This window comes from Ursus americanus, chromosome 3 (assembly GCF_024610735.1).
Source record: "Ursus americanus isolate L20-20 chromosome 3, mUrsAme1.1.p, whole genome shotgun sequence".
Lineage (NCBI taxonomy): Eukaryota > Metazoa > Chordata > Mammalia > Carnivora > Ursidae > Ursus > Ursus americanus.
Genome location: NC_142129.1, coordinates 41,277,416 through 41,302,118, shown reverse-complemented (window position 1 = coordinate 41,302,118; position 24,703 = coordinate 41,277,416). Strand labels below are relative to the sequence as shown.

General features: G+C 32.9%; 1 protein-coding gene across 1 annotated transcript in view; it reads right to left on the bottom strand.

Annotated features, from left to right (window-relative positions):
- DPY19L2 (dpy-19 like 2) overlaps nucleotides 1-24,703 on the bottom strand; it is an 83,254-nt gene that overhangs the window by 37,970 nt on the left and 20,581 nt on the right. The window contains exons 6-12 of the mRNA XM_045792876.2: nucleotides 22,734-22,827; nucleotides 19,529-19,586; nucleotides 17,835-17,926; nucleotides 16,544-16,643; nucleotides 9,679-9,756; nucleotides 8,825-8,911; nucleotides 2,933-2,992 (exon numbers count right to left, since the gene is read on the bottom strand). Of these exons, the coding sequence (XP_045648832.1) occupies nucleotides 2,933-2,992; nucleotides 8,825-8,911; nucleotides 9,679-9,756; nucleotides 16,544-16,643; nucleotides 17,835-17,926; nucleotides 19,529-19,586; nucleotides 22,734-22,827 (569 nt within the window). The remainder of the gene's footprint in view (nucleotides 1-2,932; nucleotides 2,993-8,824; nucleotides 8,912-9,678; nucleotides 9,757-16,543; nucleotides 16,644-17,834; nucleotides 17,927-19,528; nucleotides 19,587-22,733; nucleotides 22,828-24,703) is intronic.

Below are 24,703 nucleotides of genomic sequence, written 5' to 3'. Positions count from 1 at the left end.
GAGGTACTGAAACAGATTCAAAAAGGTGACAAAGACAAGGGTGACCAAAGCAAATAAGGAGTCATATTTACAATCCTGTCAATCACTAAGGTTCACATCAACAAGCATTAGATATAAAACATATTTTGACATTAAAAGATACAATTCATGAAGAAAATATAATAAATATGAACATCTATGAACTGCAACCATCTTTATAAAGTTACTAGACATACAAGAAGAGAAACACACTAATACCTAAAGACTTAAATATACTTTTTCAATATAAGATAGGTCTGTGGGCAAATAATACATAAAGCTATAAAAGACCAAAACATTAAAAAATAAATCTTGTCAATAAATTTATCAAAACATGTCCTATTAATAAAGGATAGATCTTCATCTCAAGCAAATATAAAATACTCACAAAAAAAATGATCATCTATTAGGTCAGAGAGAAAGCATCCAGGAGTTCCATAAACTAAAAATATTACAAACAACCCTCTGTCATCATGAGGTAATAAAACTAGAAATTAATAACAAAGTCAGAAAACCAAAAGGCCCTTCCTCTTGGAAATTAGCAAAGTTTCTATTAAGTTTTAAGTGAAAGAGAAACAATTTTTTAAAATATGATGAGAAGTACATATTAGAAATGAAGAAAGTCATTTAAACAATGATCAGAAGAAAATCCATGGCCTCAAGAACCCATATCAATAAAAATGAGAGAAAAAATAAATTAAAATTTGATTCAAACATCTAGCTAAAGTATAACAAAATAAACCGAGAGAAAACACATGAAAGGAAATAAGAACAGTCTGTTTATTCCTTTATGTATCCATTTTTTTGTTTTTTATTTCTTTCTGATGTTCTAAGATTTCTTCTGGTCGTTTACCTTCTGCCTCAAGAATTTCCATTAACTGTTCTTTAAGGATTGCTCTGCTAGCAACGAATTTTCTTAGTTTTCTTTCATCTGAGAATGTCTTTTATTTCCCCTACACTCCTAAAAGACACTTTCACTGGACATGTAATTTGTGGTTGACAATTCTTTCAGCATTTGACAAACGTTATGCCATCTCCTTAAGGCTCCATAGTTTCAGATGAGAAGGTTACCATAATCCAAATCAGTTTTGTCCTATAGGTAACAAATCATTTCTCTCTGCCTGATTTTAAGGTTTTTTTGTCTTTAGTTTTCAAAAATTTAATTATGATATATCCTGGCATGGATTTTGTTGGGTTTATACTACTTGGGATTCACTCAGTTTCTTGACTCTGTAGATACATGTCTTTTACCAAATTTGGGAAGTCTTCAGCCATTGCTTATTCAACATTTTTTCAGCCCCACTCTCTTTCACCTCTCCTTGTGGAATTTCAATGATACAAATATCTAGATGTATGCGTGTATATGTATCTATATGTATGGGTCTAGAAGCAAGGACACAGTGGTAGCAATGAAAACACTCAGCACTCAGATCTTTGGTTTCTAAATACCATACAGAGTAAGATACACAATGTAATTTTTATTCCACAGGCATGAAAGAATTACTGGGAGTAAAAAGGTTTGGGGGAGGGGTTTGTAAAAAAAAAAAGTGTTAGTTCACAAAACATCTTTGCTTTTCCTTTCTGTCTTTTATGAAAAAAAAAAAGGCATAAAAAGCCAAAATATCCTTTGCATTGTCTAAATGAGTAACATGATTTGTTTCTCCCTTTTGCAAAAGACTGACAATATCAATTATATCAACTTCAAAATATAAATTTAAGCTGAACATTAATTATATCTCAACTTTTTTCTCCTTAGATTTCGTTTCTTTGAAATTCTGGAGTTGAAAGCTTAATTTTTTTACTCTTTCCAGTCTAAACTATAAATACTTAAGACAGTAAATTTTCTTCTTAGTACAGCTTTGACAAAATTCCCTAAATGTCCATGGACACTGTTCTATTTGTTGCCATTTTTCAGTAGTTTGTAATGGAAATTTTGACTTTGAGTTCAGTTACTAAATGAAGATCTTTGAATTTCCCATTGATTTCTTGGTTTAATCTTTTAAAAACTGCTAATTTTTCTGAAGTAAAAAAAAAATCACATATTAGAAGGGCCATGTCATCTAATAATTCAAGTGCACAAATATTCCTACATCTTCATCATTAGGGATGGGAGAAAGCCTCCAGCAGTGAGTAACTGGCAACTCTGTCCATTTTGTTCTTTTGCATTCTGGATAGAAATCTACCTGATCTTACCAAACTTCTCCAGTTTTACCCTATTAATACATCATATGTAATCACATAGTTCTTCAATACAGGTTTTATTTTTAATAGGTATACATCTTCATTAAAGACCAAGAGAAAAAGAAGGAATGTCATCTATCCAATATTATGAGAATTAGTAATTGCAGTGCCTACCTAATAATATACTTATTTTACTTGGAAACAAAACACACAAATATAGCGGTAACATGGGCGATCCATTTGCATATTTGGGAAGAAGTCAAACAGATTAGGTAGTGGCTGAGTTGAAATAAGAAGGGGCTGGGAGACTGTAGGGAAAATGGTAGAGGAACAAAAATAATAGTCTAAATTGGGAAGCAGAAGAACAGACAGATGACAGATGTAGAAAAACAAAAAGGGAAAGTGGGGTCAGGACTACAGACTCAGTTATTTTGAAGAGAAAGTTATTAAATCTAAAGAGAGAAACTCAAGACAAATAGAAATTTAGAAAGCAAGGCAGTAACGGTACCCCAAGATGAAAAGTAAAGAGAGGCATGAACGTAGCATTGAAATAACTAAACTCATTTCTTGATAATGACTTGTAGATGTTACTAAGGGCTATTTCTCGCCCTATGTGAGTAGGTATTGATAAGATTTATTGACCATAAATCATTCAATTTTTAAAGTATATTGTCTGTATTCAGTTTATAGAAATAAAGAGTTTGAAGAAATGGTTAAAAATGTTGAACCTTACCCAAAAGTTGAGTTCAGACACTCCCAATCTTTGAATTTTATTTCTCTTTAGAATTATCACCTAAAATGCACATGATATAAAATGAAACAATTAAATAAAATTGACACTTTATACGAATGATACATTTCAAAAATTACACAGTCACCTGCTTCCACCTTGGCTATCGCCACCCATTTTCCTTCTTAACTGTTGATTTTTCAAAATTTGGACCTGAAAAATTTCCTTGTAGTGACAGCTAAATGCTTTGTGTGCCAAAAAGTTGCTTTTACAATCAAGTTAATCCCTCACTGAGTTACTTGGGATGTCTTGTGCAGGCCACTCCTCTGAGGGTGTAGATGGTATGTGGGAGGTGTGTGCATGCAAGGGTATATATGTAAGTCACCCAGCAAAATCAGCGGTCTAAATTAACATGAAAACCTTTCCTCTCTGAATTACTAAATATTTTTAAATGTTTAAAATATGTCTAAGTGAACTTATAAGAAAAAAATGAATTTTCCAGGTGTCAGAGAAAGGCAGATGACTTTAAAAAACGGAAACAATTAGGAGAAAATCTAGGGCAGTCTTAAAGGAGGACTGCAGAATAAAGTTTTAACTATGGGCTTGCATCAAAAGTAGAAAAGGGCTTGGGACTATGGAAGGTAAGAAAGTGGACTTAAGACATGCATAAAGCTGGGGTCCTCCAAAACCATACCCTTTACCCTTTAGTGCTATCAACTAAATGTTTATGTCCCCTACCAAACACGTGTTGAAACTCTAATCCTCAATGTGACACATGGGAACGTGAAACCTTTGGGAGGTAATTAGGCCATGAGGGCGGAGCCTCATGAAGGGGACTAGTGCTACTGTACGAAGAGACATGGGAGAGATGTCTCTCTCTCCACTTCATAAAGATATAGTGAAGGCACTTGTCTGCAAATCAAGAAAAGAGCCCTCACCAAGAACCAAATTGGCTGGCACCCTGATCATGGATTTCCCAGCCTCTAGAACTGTGAAAAATAAATTTCTGTGTAAGCTATCCAGTCTACAGTATTTTTACCATAGCAGCCCAAACTGACAGACACACAATGACTAGGAATACTCCTCCTACCATTGCTACCAGGCGATAAGGTATTTGTTTTTTTCAAGTTTGGGGTAAAACAAAAACAAAAACAAAAACAAAACCTTCCTATGAGAAACTGAAATCTTAGGCCTGTGTATTACTTAGATTTTGAGTGGAATTTTGCATCATCCGGTTAGCTCAAAGTGAACCAGGACTCCTGAACTTCCAACAACAGGAAAATATAAATGTACCAGATTATACACAGCAACTGTAATAACAAAATATAGAAACAACATTGATGCCCAGACATTGGACAGTAGTTGAATTATCTATGGAACATGCACAGTGCTGTACTATGAAACTATAAAAAGAATGAAGAAGAACTCTATAAAATTATATGGAATAATAGCCAGGATAGGTTGTTACATGATATCTACAATAGGATGATAAGCCAAAGTGCAGAAATCTATAGTATGCTATCTCTCATGTAAATAAGAGGAGATATAATTTTAAAAATATGTAATATTTATTAGTGCAAAAAAAGAAAAAAACACAACTAAATGGGCAAACCAGAAAACCAATGAGATATCTTACAAGAAAGGTAGGACCAAGGTGAAAAGAAAGGTGGAGAATGATGTAAGAAGAAATGGGAATATAACTTTTTGTATATTTGTATATTTCTTATTCTTAGAAACACGGTATTTCACCCCAAAAATAAATTATTAAAATCAATCAGGATGGAACTTCTGCTTCTGGTCAAGTTGATACAACAGGAACCATACATACCCTCCTATCTGAAACAACTAAACCCAAACAAAATAGATTATAAGAGACTACTATGAACAACTAGATGCTAACAAATTGGGTTATACAGAAGAAACAGACACATTCCTAGAAGCATACAATCTACCAAGACAGAATCATAAAGAAACAGAAACTCTGAGCATACCTATAACTAGTAAGGAGATTGAACAAATAATCAAAAAACTCCCAACAAAGAGAAGACAAGGACCAGATGGCTTTGCTGGTGAACTCTACCAGATATTTAAAGAAAAATTAATGTTGACCCTTCTCAGACTGTTACAAAAAACTTAGGAGGAGAGAACATTTCCAAACATATTTCAAGAGGCCAGCATTTCCCTGATACCAAAGCCAGACAAGGACACTACAAGAAAACTAACCTACAGACTAATATCCCTGATGAACATAAATACAAAAATTCTTAACAAAACACAAGCGAACCAGATTTAACAGCACACATTAAAAGGATCATACACCATTATTGAGATTTATCTTGCAACTAGGATGGTTCAACATATGCAAATCAATTAATATAACATGCTACATTAACAGAATGAGGGATTAAAAATCACAAGATCATCTCAATAGATGCAGGAAAGCATTTGACAAAATTCAACATCCTATCATGATAAAAACTCTCAACAAATTAGGAATAGAGGGAAATTACCTTAACATAATAAGGGTCATATTTGAAAATCCCACAGCTAACATCGTACTAAATGGTGAAAAACTGTAAGCTTTTACAGATGAAGAACAAGGCAAGGATGCCAACTTTCATGATTTCTATTCAATATAGTACTGGAAGTCCTAGCTATAGCGATTAAGCAAGAAAAAGAAATAAAAGGCATAAAAATTGTAAAGGAAGATGTAAAGCTATCTTTGTTTGCAGATGATGTGATCTTCTATGTAGAAAACACTAGAGATCACACACATACACAGTTAGAATTAATTTAAAAAATTCTGTAAGGTAGCAGGATACAAAATCAACATACAAAAATTTGTTGTATTTCTACACACTAACAATCAACACTCTGAAAAGGAAATTAAGAAAATGCTCCCATTTACAATAGCCTCAAAAACAATAAAGTTTTAAGAATAAACTTAGCTAAAGAGGTGAAAGACTTAATACATTGAACTACAAAATACAGCTGAAAGAAACTAAAGACACAAATGGAAAGATAGTATTCGTCTTTCTCTCTTATTTCACATAGCATGATGCCCTCAAAGTCCATCCATGTTGTTAAAAATGTCAGGAAAACCTTACATGTTTACCTTTAGCTATCATTTTCAGTGCCCTTCATTTGTGTAGAACCAGACTGACATCTAATATTTTATTCCTTTCATCTGAAGGACCTCCTTTAACATTTATTTTAATGAAAATCTGCTCATCATAAAAATCTTTATTTTGCCTTAATTTTTGAAAGATATGTTTGCTGGGTATAGAATTGTAGATTCACCATATTTTTTAAGTATTTTATAAAGATATTGCTTAACTGTCTTATTGCTTGCATTTTTTCTTATGAAAAATCTACTGACATCCTTACCCTCTGGTTCTATATTTAATATGTCTTATTTCTCTGGCTGTTCTTAGGATTTTCTCTTTATCAAAAATTTTGAGCAATTTGATCATCACGTGCCTTATTATAGCTTTCTCTCAGTTTCTTGTACTGGGATTCAATACAATTCCTCATTGCTCAGTTAATAATTTTCATCAAATTTGGAAAATTTTTGGTCATTATTTCTTCAAATATTTTTCTACCTCCTCCCAACTTCTTTATTTAGGCATGTACTTTATTTTCCTATATGAATTGTAAGTGAAGGATTGATACATCACCATTTTGTTATCCCTATTGAGTTAATGGATCTGGCACTAAGCACTGATGGCTGCCACCATATAAAGAGAGGCACCAGATATTATGTGCCTCCTGATGAAAAAACAATACTATAGACTCGCCAAAGGGATCAAACCTGTATAAGTTTTAGGTCCAATTATTAATATACAGTTGACCCTTGAACAACATGGGCTTGAACTGCATGGATCAACTTATACATGGATTTTTTTCAATAAGTACAGTACTGCAAATGTATTTTCTCTTCCTTATGATTTCCTTAATAACATTCTCTTTCCTCTAGAGCTTACTTTAAGAACACAGTACATAGTACACATAATATATAAAATACATGGCAATCAATTTTTTGTGTTATCAGCAAGGCCTCTGTCAATGTTATCAGTAGTTAAGTTTTAGGGGAATCAAAAATTATAAGTGGATTTTCAACTGCATGGGAGCTTAATGTCCCTAAACCCCCTCCCTGCACTATTCAAAGATCAATTGTATTATAAATAAAGAAGGCAAAGGAAGACATAAAGCTAAACCATGAGGATTCGAAGAGCAAAATCTAGAACACAGAAACCTCCAGATGTTCAATGACCTGAATTCTTAAAAAATAAATTTCTTGGAAATAACACCAGGAAGATACATGAAAAAACTGTAGATAAAAATAGAAACTTAAGTGATGAAACTATAAAGGAAAGCTAGGAGAAATTACCAGAGTCTAGATAGTTATTTCTGCTTTAGCCCAGTGCAGGGGAGTTATAATTGGTGCAGGGCACATAGAGGGCTTCTAGAATGGTTAGAAAAGTTCTAATTTTGATTTAATGGTAGTTTAAGAATGTTTGTCAAAAAACAGTACATTTATCAGTACTTATTAGTATTAGTCAGTACTAAGTATATAAAACATTTGTTTTATGCAGTTTTCTATATGTGTGCTATATTTCAAAATAAAATGTTTTCATAAAAAAAGGTAGATGATTGCAAGTCCTCTACTTTGTAATGCTATCAAAGTTTGATAAATGTTGAAAATGTTTTTGGGGAAAAAGAAATAGGAGGGATTACTTACTATGAGGCCAAAGGAAAAAAAGCTTGGGGAGCAAAATGTTAAAATATAGGTATAATTTCAAGAGTTAATCAATGCATCACACATGAAAAAGTGCCATATTTTGGTATTACTGTGGTTCATATAATTTCTTACATCATGGAAAGAGAATATCGCAGAAACATTCCAGTGCAGGAAAACACTCCACGTTCTGGCTCATGAATATCAGAAATGTGACTATAAAGTAACAAAACAATTTTATTGAACCACCATTCTAAATACATGTCCAAATGAGTGTTATCCCATGAAAGTAAGTCACATGAGGAGACTATACATTATTCTAATCATGTTGCCATTGCTCGAAACAGTTTGAAACCCCTCTTTCCAAACTGCCTTCAGAGATAATTTAGTTATGGTCAAGAAAATCAGTCTAATTATTGTCACACCGTATTTTTTTTTTAAGATTTTATTTTTATTTATTTGAAGAGAGAGAGACAGCCAGCAAGAGAGGGAACACAAGCAGGGGAGTGGGAGAGGAAGAAGCAGGCTCCCAGCTGAGGAGCCTGATGTGTGGCTCGATCCCAGAATGCCGGGATCACGCCCCGAGCCGAAGGCAGACGCCTAACGACTGTGCCACCCAGGCGCCCCTATCACACCGTATTTTGATCAAGATCTAGATAACCCAATATCTAACCACCCACTTTGTTCACAAGACTTTGGTCATTTCCAAAAATTAAATCCACCTTTGAAAGATGAAGATTTGCCACTAGTGAAGATATCCAAAAGAATGTGCCACAATATATGAAAACATTTCAGAGGAGTTCCAAAAATGTTTTGGGAAATGGTAATGTCATTGCAATAACTATCTAGTGTACTGAAGTGATATAGAAGGAAATAACTAATTTTAATTATAAATTATGGCATAGTTTTGAAGTAAAGCTTATTACCTTGTGATGGTTTTTTAAAATATTTACCTGGACATTAAAGAGATAAACTTTGTATTGTATTCAGTTTTCAAGAATGAGAGAGAGAAAAAAGCACTATTTGGGAAAAAGTTTTTCACGTGGGAAATAATCAGTGAAGGGCACTATTTATTCTCCTAAACTTATATTACATGCATAAACCTACTATTTGACAGGTAAAAAAAAAAAATCTTCATATGCTTAGCAAACACTTACCAATGTCATTAACAAAGATGAAGAATAATAAGAAGACAAATACATTGGATTTCCAAACATCAACACAAAACAAAGGAGAACTGAAGCCTGCAAATTGAAGAAAGGAAACATCTGTTTCATTGTTATTAGATGTATAGCATAATGCATACTTTGTCTACATACATAGTAATTTCTAATACAAACCTCATATGCATAAATAAGATTAATAAATAGATAAATCCTGGCCAAATGATAATAGAATTTCAATACTCAGATAGGGTCTAAGTTTTTCAACACCATAAATTATATACAGCAAAATTTAATTTTATTTCTCTGGTACTTGATATAAACAAAGCAGAAAAAAAAGACTATTGCTTCTATTGATTCAATAATGGAGTGATACAATAAGAAAGACTTAGTTGTAAGTATTAATTTTCTAATCTTATTTTTGTCGGACTACTTGAATATTTCCATCACTATCAAAGCTTTATTTTCTTACTTAAATATATGTTTGTGTTTGGAAACCAAGATTTAAAAAATGCAAAAACATAAAATTTACAGTGTCATATTAATGCAAAGTGCTAAAAATCTCAGGTCTTGGGGAGAAAAAGCAATTTCAAAAGTAGTGACAATAATGAATAAAACACTAAAATTAAAAAAAAATTATGTTTCACAGAACATAAAACATCTGAATATCATAGATCTGAATATTATATAGATATATAATAATGTAATCTTTCCTTCTAGATAATATCAACATTATATATATTTATTAAATACTACTTGCAAGAAGGTACCCCATAAAATAGAGTCAGTTGTTTTATAAATCCTGAAATCTTATTTTAATATTTGATTTATAATATTAAAAATGTTACCATGTTCATATAAATGATCTTCTGAAATTTGTTTGGCTCAATGTACCCCACAACATACATGGGAAATAATGAAGCTATCTGAAATGAAAATATTAAAAAAGCAAACATGAAAAAAGTCAAAAACAAACACCTCACTATTCATAAGAAAAGTAAATATAAGAGTAAAATTTATTTCCAATAATGACCGTCAGAATAATTTGAACCAACCTTATCATTAAGAACTAGAATAAATAGAAAAAATATTTCAAAACCTATATGAAAGCCACAGATTACTAACAAAGCAAAAAAGAATTAGGAAGTTAAAAACAGAGAAGAGATGAAAATCTACAGTGATGAACGTGACATTTTAAGTTGCTTTTATCCCAGAAGCATCTGCCAATTCCAACAGAAGGAGATTCTAATAGAGGCAGTTGGGAGATTTCGATAGACTCTGTACTCAGGGCACACCAAGAATGTGATCTCTGCTAAGTCCCCAAGCTTTGGTTTGGGTTGTAATATGAGAGAACCAGAAATTAAGCAGTCCTCAGACAGACTAAAGCCCACCTTTGAATTAGCTCATTCTCTCATTGCATGTGGGTGATTCAAGATTGTTAGTGCCTTTACTTGCCTACCAGAAGCAAATCTTATCTGGAAGAAGTTAATATCAACGTAGTCCCAAATTAACTCTGTAATTGTTCATGTACAATATCCAACACCACATCAAAACTAACCAGATACAGGAGATAAGACATTATCACTAGAAACAGATCCATAAAGAATCTACTTCATGGGTCAGTAGATATTTTATGTAAAAAGTCAGATAGTAAATGTGTTATGCTCTGTGTGCCACATACAGTTTCTGTTGTATATTCTTCTTCTATTTTTTTAAACGATACTTTAAAAAAATGTAAAAACCACTCTTTGCTTGCAAACTATTCAAAAACACGTTTGGCATCATCAGACATAGACTTTCCTTTTGATATGTGCAAGGAAATAACAGATAATATTGAAAATTCCAGGAGAGTATTGGAATAGAAAGTGAATAACAGAAAGTGGAACGTTTAACTAAATATTACAATAATCACTATTAAGAAGTCAAAGATGGATTTAAAAGCAAGTTAAACACAACCAAAGAAGTGAAAAATTGGAAGTTAGGTCAGAAGAAAACATTTAGAAAAAAGTATAAAATGATAAAGAGATGAAAAACATATGAAAGAACATACTAAATACAGAACACATAGTGTAAAGGTCTAATACATTATACTGTATATCTCAGAAAGGGATGAAGGGATGAAATAAAAGCTATATTTAAAGAGAGTATATCTGAGACGTTCTCAACATTTATAGAAGAAATCACGGATTCATAAAATATTACAAATCCCCAACAAGAGATAAATTAAAACAAACAAAAACCTGACCACACTTAGGGATATCATGGTAAAAACGGCTCGCAATCAAAGACAAAAAGAAAACTCTAAAGAGCTGAACACTAGCTGACTTTAAGACTTACCAAAGAGCTGCAGTAATCAAGACAGCATAGTATTAGAAAAATAATAGACAAATTAAACAATGCAATAAAACAGAAAGCCCAGAAGCAAATCCACACAATTACAAGCAAATAAACTTTTGACAAAGGAACAAAGGTAATTCAATGGAGAAATGACAGTCTTTTCAAAAAATGGGCTGGAAGACTTGGACTTCCATCCACAAAAGATGAACCCAGACCTAGACCTTACTCCTTTCCAAAAAAAGTAACTCAAAATGGATATTAGACCTAAATTTAAAATGTAGACTATGAAACTTCTAAGAGATAACATAAGGAAAAAACCTAGATGACCTTATTTGATAATGAGTTTTTAGATATAAAATCAGAAGATGACCCATGAAAAAAAATTAATAAATTGGACATTCTTAAAATTAAAGACCTCAGTTCTGCAAAAAAACACAATTAAGAAAATTAAAAGACAAAGAAGAGACTGTGAGAAAATCTTTGCAAAACTCGTATCTGATAAAGGTCTGGTATGCAAAATATACTAAGAACTCTTAAAACTCAGAAATAAGAAAATAACCCAATTTAAAAATGGGCAAAAGATCTGAATAAATATCTTACCCAAAGAATATATACAGATAGCAAATAACCACATGTTATTTACCATGTAAAGATGGTAAATGTAATATTCTATTAGGCAACTGTAAATTAAAGCAACAAGGACATACTTCTACATACGTATTAGAATCGTTGAAATCCAAAAACCTGATAAGATTGTCAATTTCTTATAAATTAAACATAGCCTTACAATACAATCCACCAATCACACTCCCGGGTATTTACCCAATTAAGTTAAAATCTTATATGCATATCTTCATTGGATAAATACCTGTTCAAGTCCTTTGCCCATTTTTTAATAAAGTTGTCTTTTCCCAGAGTACTATGAGTTCTTTATATATATTTTGGATATTAACCTCTTATCAGATATGTGGTCTGCAAATACTTTCTCCCGTTCTATACATTGCCTTTTTACTCTGTTGATTGTTTCCTTTGCAGAAGCTTTTTAATTTGATGCAATCTTATTTATCTGTGTCTCTGATAAGGGATTAATTAATTTTAATTAATAAATTAATTAATAATTAAATAAGGGATTTTATTAATTTTAAGAATTGAAAATAGAATCTTGAGAGATAAGCACTCTTATGTTCACTGTAGCACTATTCATGTATCCAAAGTGTGGACAATGTTCATAGCAGCATTGTCCACAATAGCTAAATCATGGAAGGAGCCTAGATGCCCTTCAACAGATGACTGGATTAAGAAGATGTGGTCCATATATACAATAGAATATTACTCAGCCATCAAAAAGAATGATTTCTCAACATTTGCTGCAACATGGACAGGACTGGAGGAGATACTGCTAAGTGAAATAAGTCAAGCAGAGAAAGTAAATTATCATATGGTTTCACTCATTTATGGAACATAAGAAGTAGGAAGATCGGTAGGAGAAGGAAGGGAAGAAGAAAGGGGGGGGGTAAACAGAAGGGGGAATGAACCACGAGAGACTATGGACTCTGGGAAACAAACTGAGGGCTTCGCGGGGGGGGGACTGGGATAGGCTGATGATGGGTAGTAAGGAGGGCACGTATTGCATGGTGCACTGGGTGTTATACGCAAGTAATGAGTCATGGAACTTTACATCAAAAACTAGGGATGTACTGTATGGTGACTAACATAATATAATAAAAAAATATTATTATTAAAAAAAGGAAATAATTATGTTGGAGCCATGTTACTTTGGAATGTTTCTATGGTAGCTTTTTTAAATTGAAAAATTAATATTTGCATATGGTTAAATAAAGTCAAACAACAGGAAAAAAAAAAACTAAAGTGTGGAAATAACCTAAATCACAACCAATGAATAAATGATTAAAAAGTGTGTGGTACACATACAATGGCATATCATTAGCCTTAAAAAAGAGGGAAATCCTGTAACATGGAACAATATGAATGAAACATTATGCTAAGTGAAATAAGGTAATCACAGGACAAATAGCGCACGATTCCACTTTATGAGGTATCTAGAATAGTCAAACACATAGAAGCAAAGAATAGAATAGTGATAGCCAGTGGCTGGATGGATAGGAGGAAATGGGAAGTTGCTAATCAATGTATATACAATTTCGGTTATGCAATATCCATAAACTCTGGCAGTCAGCTGCACAACACTGTGCTTGTAGATAACAATACTGTACTCTATCTGCACTTACAAGTCTTTGAGGAGGGGATGTCTCATGTTAAGTGTTCTTACCACATACACAGATGCACTTAAAATTTTTTAAGGCACATTACATAGAAATGGAAAGAATGTTTAACAATTGTGCACATCATAATACTGCATCAAAATATTTAAAGAATTTGCAGAACTGAAAGTAGACATAGACAAATCAAATGTTAAAGTGGAAGATTTTCAGAGTAATCTAGGAAAACTAGATTCCTCTTCTAGTAACTGAAATAAACAAAAATAGTAGATATCTAAATAATTTGAATAGCACAATTAACGGACTTTGCCTAATTAACACATGTAGGACTATATACCTAAAAATATAAAATACCCAATCTTTTAAAATGTATCAAAAATAGAAAATTGAGTGTACTCTATTATCCAACTGCTTTCCTATATAAGGGAACAAATCTAATGAAACATCAGTAAAATCTCTAAAAGTCTATGTAATATTTTTAAAGGAAATTAAACAAGAACTAAATAAACAGATATATATCACGTTCTGTGGTCAAAAGACACAAAATTTCAAAGATCTCAAAAAAAAATTTTACTGAAATGAAGCTTTTCTTCAAAATGAAAAGGAAAAGAATATGTATGGAACCTCCTGCGATTTAATCTATATTTGGGGGGTGTGGGGGGAAACAAGTCTAGAACACAGGTTTTAAGAAGCATTAGGAGGAAAAAAATGGGAGTTGCTTTCTGCTTGTCTCCTGTTGAGTCCAGCTCATTTAATAGAATAGTTACAGTTGTTAAAAGGAGGTTCATAAATCCACCTTGTGAGGAAAATTAATCTTGACGCTAATTATGAAAAATGTGTTATACAGGTACTTATGCAGGAAAGCAATTAGATAACAGAGTACACTCAACTAATTATAGTTTCACAAAGGTACAGAAATATTCTTCAAATGGATATTTCTTTTATTAATGCTTCGTGAAAGCTGAAAGCATTTTAGCAAGGAAATAAGATAATATAGCCAAGTGTATAACCTTCAATAGAGAAGAGTTCAAAGGCCTTAGAGATGCAACAAAAATAAATTGGAAAGTGCTGGAGCTCTGCAATTGGACAGACTTTATTTTAATTTAATCTTTGAGCCTCTGTGTCTTTATCTGTAATATCCATCTGACTGGACTCCTTGAGGATTAAATGAAATAAACTCTAATACCAAAGTCTAGCATATGTTAGTCTCCCTTTCTTTCCTCTCATAGACCAATATTGTTAGGATATCCAAGTCTAGACCACCTTTCTTAAGTATCAGAAATAAGCTTTGGCAGAGAGAAAAACTTCATGGGTGAAAATTCTGCTCAGTTGCTGAAATGTTGTTATTTGAATTGCTGGTTGAAGAGAGAACCCTCTCATTTAGATACAAGCAACAGAGTCAACATTCTGCTGTGAAACTGTAGAAAATGGATTTCTCTTCTTCCCTCCAGATGAAGGTTTCATCATGATCCTGCAGATACTAGCCTCAAGGTGAGTAGGTCTGAGGATGGGTAAAATTTTTTTTCCAGGAAACAAAAAAGAGTTTTGAATCAATTCAGGCCTTGGACCAATTTTGTTCCTGAAATCAAGGATGAGTGCATTCTGCACTGAAAACATAAAATTGAAATGGAACATAAAACTCTTCTGTAAGCTTTTAATTCTCTGTTACCTATACGTAAAATTTAACGTAAGATGGACCCTGAAGGCATTACGTTAAGTGAGGTAAGTCAGACAGAGAAAGACAGATACTATGGTATCATTTACACGTGAAATCTAAAAAAGCCTAACTTGTAAAAACGAAGAGTAGAATTGTGGTGATGAGGGGCTAAGGGGTGGAGGGATAAGAGAAACCTCAGACAGATGGTACAATTTGCAACTAGAACATGGTAAGTTCTAGAGATCTAACACACAGCATAGTGATTATATTCAATGCTGTATTATACCCGTCAAAGTTGCTTAGAGACTAAATTTTAAATGCTCTCACCACAAAAAAATAATAATTATGTAAACATAATAGATATGTTTAACACTAAGGTGGTAATCATATTGAAATATAATAATGTTATACCAAATCAACATATTGTATACCTTAAACTTACAAAATGTTACTTATCAATTATATCTCAATAATGAAAGAAAAAAGACAAAAAAAAAAAAAAACCAAACTAAAAGTCTAGCACGTTTTGAATGGAGAGAAAATTATTAAAGCAATATCAAAATTACCCAAACAACTGCTTGAAACAGTCTCATCAGCACCAGCGAATTAATAAATGTGCTTGCAAGGAAGTGATGCACATTAGAAATCCATGTTGGCATGTGCAAATAATCAAAAGCACAGACTTTCTGTGTTACAACCTGGAAGGGCCAACTATAAGGAAGTAAACCAGAGAGAATACTTTAAACATGCAGCACCTATTAAGTTGAGGTTATAATTTAATTTTTGTAGATAACTAGCAGCACAAGCCTTCTTGGCACAGTTTCTCGCTGCCAATAGAGAACATTATTATTATCAGTGTTGGTTAGTCATGTGGACAGGAGTTCAAATGTAAAATTTGGGTATTATGAAATTTCATCAAAATCAACCTTTTACTACTTCCCCAGCTCAGTTTCTTGCCATTAGTTACTTAGTTGTTTGGGAAACAGGATATGGCCTCAAATTCACTCAAGTAATGTCATGCTTGAAGCTCTGAGAAATGGTGTCCGGTAAGATTCTGCTCTTCAGACAAAGAGCCAACAGTTAGCTAGATTAGAAGCAGATACCCCTTACCATGAAGAGTAGGATTGGCCCTTACCATGTTGTGTAGCTTGGCATCCAAAATGATTCCTAAGATAAAAGGAAAATCTACAGGCAAATTTATAGACATCATCTCAAATACAAACAAGAAAAACTGTGAATTAAAATAATAGGAAAAAGTCTTTTGCATGTTGATCATTAAGATCTGCCTAACTAAACCAATACATTAATAGAATATAGATTTACATAATTTTTTCAAAAATCATACATATATGTAAACTTTATAATTATTCCACATTTTGAAAATCTATTAGGGCAGAAACATAATGACATTATAAAACTTCTATAAAAACAACCAAGTACATCTTGCATTCAACTTAAATTAGTTTAAAATCATCTTACCTGTGTAAAAAGTATAAACTGAGCAAACTGCCAGGGAAGCATAAAAGCAACATTGGAAAGACAGAGTGCAATAAAATGCCTTCTATTATTGTTCGAGGTCCTTAACAGAGAGAATTGATACCAATAAGTTTTACCATAAAAGTAGCCTATCACTAAACAGAAAAGCTAACTGAAAAATGATGAAATCTAATGACTCCTTACCTTTGATGTAAGATAACAAAATATAGTTAAATTTAAAAGCCCATTAAAAAGAAGTGAAAATACCTGGGTTATAAAAATGCTTAGCATAAAACAATCTTAATTAGAGCTTTAAATATTATATCTAGTTTATCGATAAATAAAATACTTTAAACATAAAAGTTTATTTTCCTTTCACTATGCATGATACTAGAAATTTAATACTCCAGCAATGTGGTTAGAAAATGGAGTGTGAATTGACCCTGCATATCTCAAAATATGTAGCCTATACAAGCAGCAACAGTTTTACGTACCACTGCTTTTAGATTCCAAAAAGCAATGAAGATAAGTGTAAGTGTTGGTGCAATATTAAGTTAACAACTATGAGAATATTGTAAAGAAAAAAATTAAAACAATGACTGAAAAAGAATTCTAAAATGCAGTTATAAACTACTGTATGTTGAAGTTTAAACTGTCCAGTCTGCAATTAGATGTGTCAGTAACCAACACCTTTACCACAGATGGTTTTAGTTATCTTTTAAAATATGAAATAAGAAATGTAAACATTTTATGTAAATAATAAAACTGTAGCTGTTCTTTTTTATAAAAGTTGTATTTGATTTTGATAAATCCTTATACTATGGTATATAAATTTTCAAAAACAAAATTTTAAATGTTTGTATCGTTTAGTAATATTATCACAAAATATATTAAGTTCTCAGTTACCTTATATTTACCAAACAAAGGTGACTTTTGGCTAAGCTACAGAGTATACAGCATATGAACTCAAAGCTACAACCCTAAATGTCATAGTTAACACATTTCATTCCATGAAACCCCTGACTGGTCAGATTAAAATCACTTCCAAAAATTGGAAAATAAACCATCTTTCTAGGAATTTAGATTACGTAAAACCTGTAGTCTAGACTCTTAAGTGGAAAGCAATTTTTTACATAGTAATTTTAGATTATTTTCTCAACTGGATACTCTATTTTTAAAGTAACTAAAAATAAAAGGAAAACTAAATTTGATAATTATAACTTAATAGGTTGAAGTATATTTTAAGAAACTTGACTTATAATTTAATCAGATTTATTTTATAGATAAAAATTACCTGAGAATCAAAGTCAAAATGCACATCTGAAGTACAAGAAATGGATACGAAAAACTTTCCCGGAGAGGTGGTGTCCACATTACACGAGTAGCCTGAAATCAATAAAATACTTTCTTCGCTTTATGTTCCATCACAATAAATATAACTCTAAAAACCATGAATAGGCTGGTTTTAATAATTCTAATACTAGGCTCATTAATTTCTGAATGGCTGGGATAGTTTCTAAGTTTCTGGAGCTCTCTTAACGGGCATACAGGCACTAGAGAGCCATTAACTAGCAAATCCAGAAAGCAAGTAAAACATAAGATGCCAAACATAAGAAAACCTAAAGGACAAACTGAAAAACCAGATCCACATTCCAGCTCTATAGTGAGGACCCTGGCATCTCAGGGCTTTGGCATGTATGCATGCCCAGAAAAAATCTAACGAAGTGTCATGGAGGACATTCACAAACACCAAGAGAGTTTATACATAACAAGTTTAATGAGTATAGACACACACTACAAGTAATTAAGATTGTCTCTGAATTTGTGAAATATACCTTTAAGAGTTAACTGTAAATTTTGAAAAACACCTGGAAGTATTTGGAAATCACTAATGTGATTCATAAATGAAAGTACTGACATTTTGTATAGACTTTAAAACTATTTTTAAGACATGAGTGAGAATATTTAAGTTTTATATCAAGAATTCTAAAATTCTAGAAAGAATCGAAAGTCTTATTAACTCTTATTACTCCTCTTCCAAGAAACCAAAACTAAACTTTAAAAGATGGATTATGGTATGTACAAGAAAGTCGATTCATCTGGAATACTCAGAGAAAATGTTCTGTCTTTACATGAACACATTGGTAAATGACAACGCATTTATTTATGTATTTATTTATGTATAATTTTTATGATTCTTGTCTGATTTTCTAAAATTCACCAATTATTTACCTTTCCTAGTAGAAATGGATAAAAACTTCAATCCTACATAACCCATGCCACAACATATTACATATTTTGTTTCCAAAAGCTAGCAGTCATGTTCTCCCACTTTTCACTGTCACATCTTAGCAACAAACAGAATCTAGCACAAGTTACATACTCAGTATATTGCTGAATGTATCTAACATATTCTAAATAAGTTTCTATGAGCTCTTTGTAGGTGGATTATATCCCACTGGACTGAGTTAGTCAATTTCTATTCTGAATTCAGCATTTTGTGTAATTAAAAGGCAGCATGATGTAATAGAAGGAAGCAAGGTTTTAGAGCCAGACAGACGGAAAATGGGAAGCCCAGTTTCACCAGGTATTGAACGTGGAATCTTGTATAAGTAACATAACCAATATAAATTTCAATTGTATCTTCTACTATGAGGATAATAACCGCTTTTCATAAAAGTGTGGTAAGAGTAAATGAGATAATGTTTATATAAAGTACCTGAACTCAAATACAGTATTTCCTTTCTCAACAAAATAGAGTATTTGGTTTTTCTACAAAATATAGGGACACTAAAAATCGGGCAAGATATTTCACATCATAAATTATAATTATGTAAAAATGTGGATAAACATGATTAAAATATAAATATTAATATAAAATATTGCAAAGTCCTAAATAACATGCAATTATATATTGTTTTGATGAATATATTTCCTTGTTCCTATACAGCCCCTTCTATCTTAAAAATTATTTTCTAGAAAACAAACCTCTCCATGGTTGAAAAAGTAGCATAATACTGTAATTAGACCTCCAAGTTGAGTCCCACTGTTAAAAAAAAAAAAAGAGTATATATTAATAATTCATAAAAATATACTGGTTTTTTTATGAAATTATCTTAGAATTTAAAGACATATTTAAAATGCTATCGTACTAAACCATATAAAATAATGCAAAAATCTCAAAAGTATGCATGGAATGTTTTAATCTTGAATGTACAAGTATACAAAGTATACCTATGAAGTAATCTGAATTTTATAATTTGTTGTATTTAAAATATTTTCTAAATAAAATAAACAAGATGTGAACATAAAAATTTTTAACAGGGAGGCCAGCATTTCAAAGTCTATATTGCATTCTTCAAATTTTCTGGAGGCCAGTTTTTGTTTTTGAAATTGGATTTCAGTGACTGAGAGACAAAGACAAGAGCCCAGAAGTTTCACTTAGCAGTGATTTTGAACAGTCTGAATTACTGCAAACACTCTTTGGTTGAGTCCCAAAGAAACAACAATGCAGAATTCAAAACTCAGATCCTGAATGGCAGATAATCATCAAAGATTAAGAACAATTTCTTAAAGTTGCCTTTTCTTTGTATGTTGTCATCACTGTATCCACAGCTTCACATTTGGAAGACAATAAATACCACATGAATGGTGGAAGAACAGAAGAAATGAGCTCAAAACAAGCAAAGCTAATGGGGAGTGATTTACCCTTAATAAATTTTCACTAAAGGAAATCCAAAGGATGCCTTTGAAAAGAAAGAAATTGCGAGCAGGGAGGTGTGAGCAGCAGAGAAACTGCAGCCTACAAGGTAGGATCATGTGGCTATAAACCTAAGCAAGATTTGACAACATAAACACCAATCGGGGTGCCTGCTGTGGACGGGTAATAGAGGCACGAAACTATGATAATAATTATAAGATGTGAGGGGCTGTTTTTGAAGCAAAGTGTCCTAAAATTCTTTGTATTGATCAGAAGAGGAAAAATCTCAATTAATTTTGGACTTGATAAAGTCAGATATGCATGTTACCATTTATTGTTAACCACAAAAAGAATAGAAATGCAAAATTTCTATTCTTCCTTCCAAGTTAGGGCCAACAGGGGAGAGTGGCCAAGGTAAGAAATATATAATTCACCCCCAATTCCCATTTCTTTTGTTTATCATATGCCATCACTTCCAATCTCCTCACAGTTTTGGTGACACTTTTACAGCCAAAATTTGTTATATCTACATATCCTTCTCAAAGACTGGAGTGTAATAATGTATTTGATATTACAGAACTGTGTAACCAATTTAGAGAAGACCATCTCCTCCTGAGTTCTCCCAATGAAAAACATTAATTTTAAAAAAAATTTAGTCTTGTGTAACCTTTTCCATATTTAAAAAAAGCACAATATGAGCGAATTTCAAAAACAGAACATTTTTTTAAAGATTTTATTTATTTGACAGAGAGACACCCAGTGAGAAAAGGTCAGGGGGAGTGGGAGAGGCAGAAGCAGGCTCCCAGCAGAGCAGGGAGCCCAATACAGGGCTCGATCCCAGAACTCTGAGATCATGACCTGAGCCAAAGGCAGACGCTTAAGGACTGAGCCACCCAGGCGTCCCCAAAAAAGAGAACATTTTATTTTAAAGATTTATTTATTTATCTGACAAAGATAGACAGCCAGTGAGAGAGGGAACACAAGCAGGGGGAGTGGGAGAGGAAAAAGTAGGCTCCCAGCAGAGGAGCCCCATGTGGGACTCGATCCCTGAACGCCGGGATCACGCCCTGAGCTGAAAGCAGACGCCTAATGACTGCGCTACCCAGGCGCCCCCCAAAAATAGAACATTTTAAAGCCTACCAACATAAAAGTAATTCTTTTCCCTCAAAATACTGATGAGTATATATTTTCCTATAAAGCATACATTAAAAAGTATATAAAATTTTCTAGTTCCTAGAACAATTATAAAGTGAACATACTTGTAACTAAAAGCATAGTATCATTGGAGTAGAAAGCTGATCACACCCTGAGTCCCCACTCAACACCCCTTCAGACAGCCACTATCCTGACTTTTGTGATTATTAACATAACCACATCTATACACACATTGATACTATGATTTAATCTGTTCTTAAACTTTATACAAATGGAAGTTGCATCTTTTAAGTTTGCGCTTACCTTCATTCATTCAACACTATTATTTGTAAGAATTGTCCATTTTGATGTGTGTAGCTATAGCTCATTCTCAATATTGTATAGTATTCCACTGTATTAATGAACTGTAATGTGTACATTTCTCTGTTGTTAGACATTTGTTTTGTTTTCAGTTTTCAGCTATTACAAACAATACTGTTATAGTCTTGTATATACTTCCTGGTGTACACGTACAAAGTTTCTTAGGCTTATGTATATAGATAGATAGATAGTATAACTGGCACACAATGTTACATTAATTTCAGGCATACAATATAATGATTCAACATCTCTATACATTATGCTATGCTCAAAAGTGTAGCTACCACCTGTCACAAGATGACTGTAGCAGCTCCAGGTATCACACTTAAGTTTAAAAGCAGGAGACAGAGAAGGGGCAGTTGAAATCTAGCCTTCTGTGAAAAAGACAAATGCTTTTCTAGGTGTAAAAAAGACTGATTTCACCGGAGAAACTAGCTCATATGGCTATCCCAAGAAGCAATGGAGAGCGGGAAACAAAATACATGATTGTCATAATTAACTTCAACATATCACCTGAGACTGGACAACAGCTACTCCAACCCAAATTGTGGTACTATTAACAAGAAAAATAGGCTATCATATATGAGTGTCTGCTAAGTGATACACATTTTCTTTTACTCCTTTATTAATTTCACAGGTACAGACATTAAAATTAGAAATACCCTGCCACTAATGCCAACCAAAGATCCCTCTAATATTATAATACTTTTACATATCATCTAGAAGTATTCTCATTAAAAACTTTGTTAAGGAATCAATTAGTTTTAAAAAATCCCCACAAGGATAAAAGAGAGTCCTTTAAGATAGTTTAATGACAGCTCTAGTTGCTGGTTGCGTGATACTACCTAAGTTTCTGAAAAAAATAAACTTATAAAATTTCCTATTAATCAATCTCATACTTATCCTTTTCATTTAATCAGAGAATGTCAGCCAGTCCTTATAAGCCCACTGAAAGGTCTTTTAATACAGTAATCTTACCTCAGGTATGCACCATATATGAAGAACAATCCCATCATTACTCCATTTAAAATAAAAATCACAGCAACATAAAAGCAAGCAGGGTCTCCCAATCCTTTAAAAAGACACAGATTATTCAGTATTTAATGAATAAACGACTATAAAGCAATTGGGCATAATTATCTCAGTGCTTTGTAATCAAGGGCTCCTGAACTTGCTGAAAACATTTGCTCTTCAGATTGCTGCTCTATTTAATAGTTACGTGAGTACTTTCCCCTTACATGAGGTATTATTATACTGCAATGATTAGCTGGTGCTTCACTTTGTTTAGGTGATGCTGCTATTGTTCAGTATCTAGAACTCTCTGTGGAGTCACTGCATGCATTACAGGAGAAAAACCACTGCATTGGTTTTATCCTTTGCTAGGCTCTAGGATGAGTAAGACATGGCCCTTGACTTCAAGCAGCACCTTTAGTTTATACGAGATGACCTAGTTATTTGATCCATTACTATGTATAGACAAAACCTTAATTCTTAATATATCCCATATATAAACAATGTGTGTGTGTGTGTGTGTGTGTGTATATAAGCACACATATAGTCTATCAGGCGCTGTACAATCATCACATATAATTCTCAGATCCATGAAATTAGTAAGAAAATACTCTCATTACTAACAGAACATAGAAAACTTAAATAGCTTGCCAAAAGTTATTTAGCTATAACTGATGGAGCCAAGATCTGAAGGCTGGCTTTTCTGATTCCTTCTACTTCTATGACCATTCCTTCTCAGTCTGTTGTAATAACTTCCTCCGTTATACACCACCCCTCTTCACTGTTGGATCACCTTAGGTTCTGTCATAGGCCCTCTTCCTTTCTCAGTCTGCATATTCTCCGTAAGGAAATTCTTTCTTTTAATATTTTTACTTATTTATTTAAATTCAATTAGTTAACACATAGTGTGTCATTAATTTCAGATGTAGAGTTCAGTAATTCATCAGTTGCATATAACACCCAGTGTTTATTACATCATGCGCCTTCACTAACGTCCATCACCGAAGTACCCCATCCCTCCCCCAGAAACCCTCAGTTAGTTTCCTGTATTTAAGAGTCTTTTATGTTTGGTTTGTCTCCCTCTCTGATTTTGTCTTATTTTATTTTTCCCTCCCTTCCCTCTGATCCTCAGATCAGGTTTTGTTTCTTAAATTCTACATACGATAATTGTTTTTCTCCAATTGACTTATTTCGCTCAGCATAATACCCTCCAGTTCCATCCATGTTGATGTAAATGGAAGATTTCATCCTTTTGATAGCTGAGTAATATTCCACCATACATGTGTGTGTATGTATATATATACACATATATATGTATGTATATATATATACCACATCTTCTTTATCCATTCATCTGTTGATGGACATCTGGGCTCTTTCCATAGTTTGGCTATTGTGGACATTGCTGCTATAAACATTGGGGTGCAGGTGTCCCTTCGGATCACGACGTTTGTATCCTTTGGGTAAATATTTAGTAGTGCAATTGCTGGTCATAGGGTAGCTCTATTTTTAACTTCTTGAGGAACATCCATACTATCTTCCAGAGTGGCGGTACCAGTTTTCATTCCCACGAGCAGCGTAAGAGGGTTCCCCTTTCTCCATATCCTCGTCAACATTTGTTGTTTCCTGACTTGTTAATTTTAACCACTCTCCACAGTGTAGGGATAGCGGGAACATAACTCAATACCATAAAAGCCATATACGAAAAGCCCACAGTGTATATCATTCTCAATGGGGAAAAACTGAGAACTTTTCCCCCAGGGTCAGGAACACGATAGGGATGTCCACTCTCACCACTGCTGTTCAATATAGTACTAGAAGTCCTAGCCTCAGCAATCAGACAACAGAAGAAATAAAAGGGATCCGAATCAGCAAAGAAGAAGTAAAACTCTCTCTCTTTGCAGATGACACGGTACTTTATGTGGAAAACCCAAAAG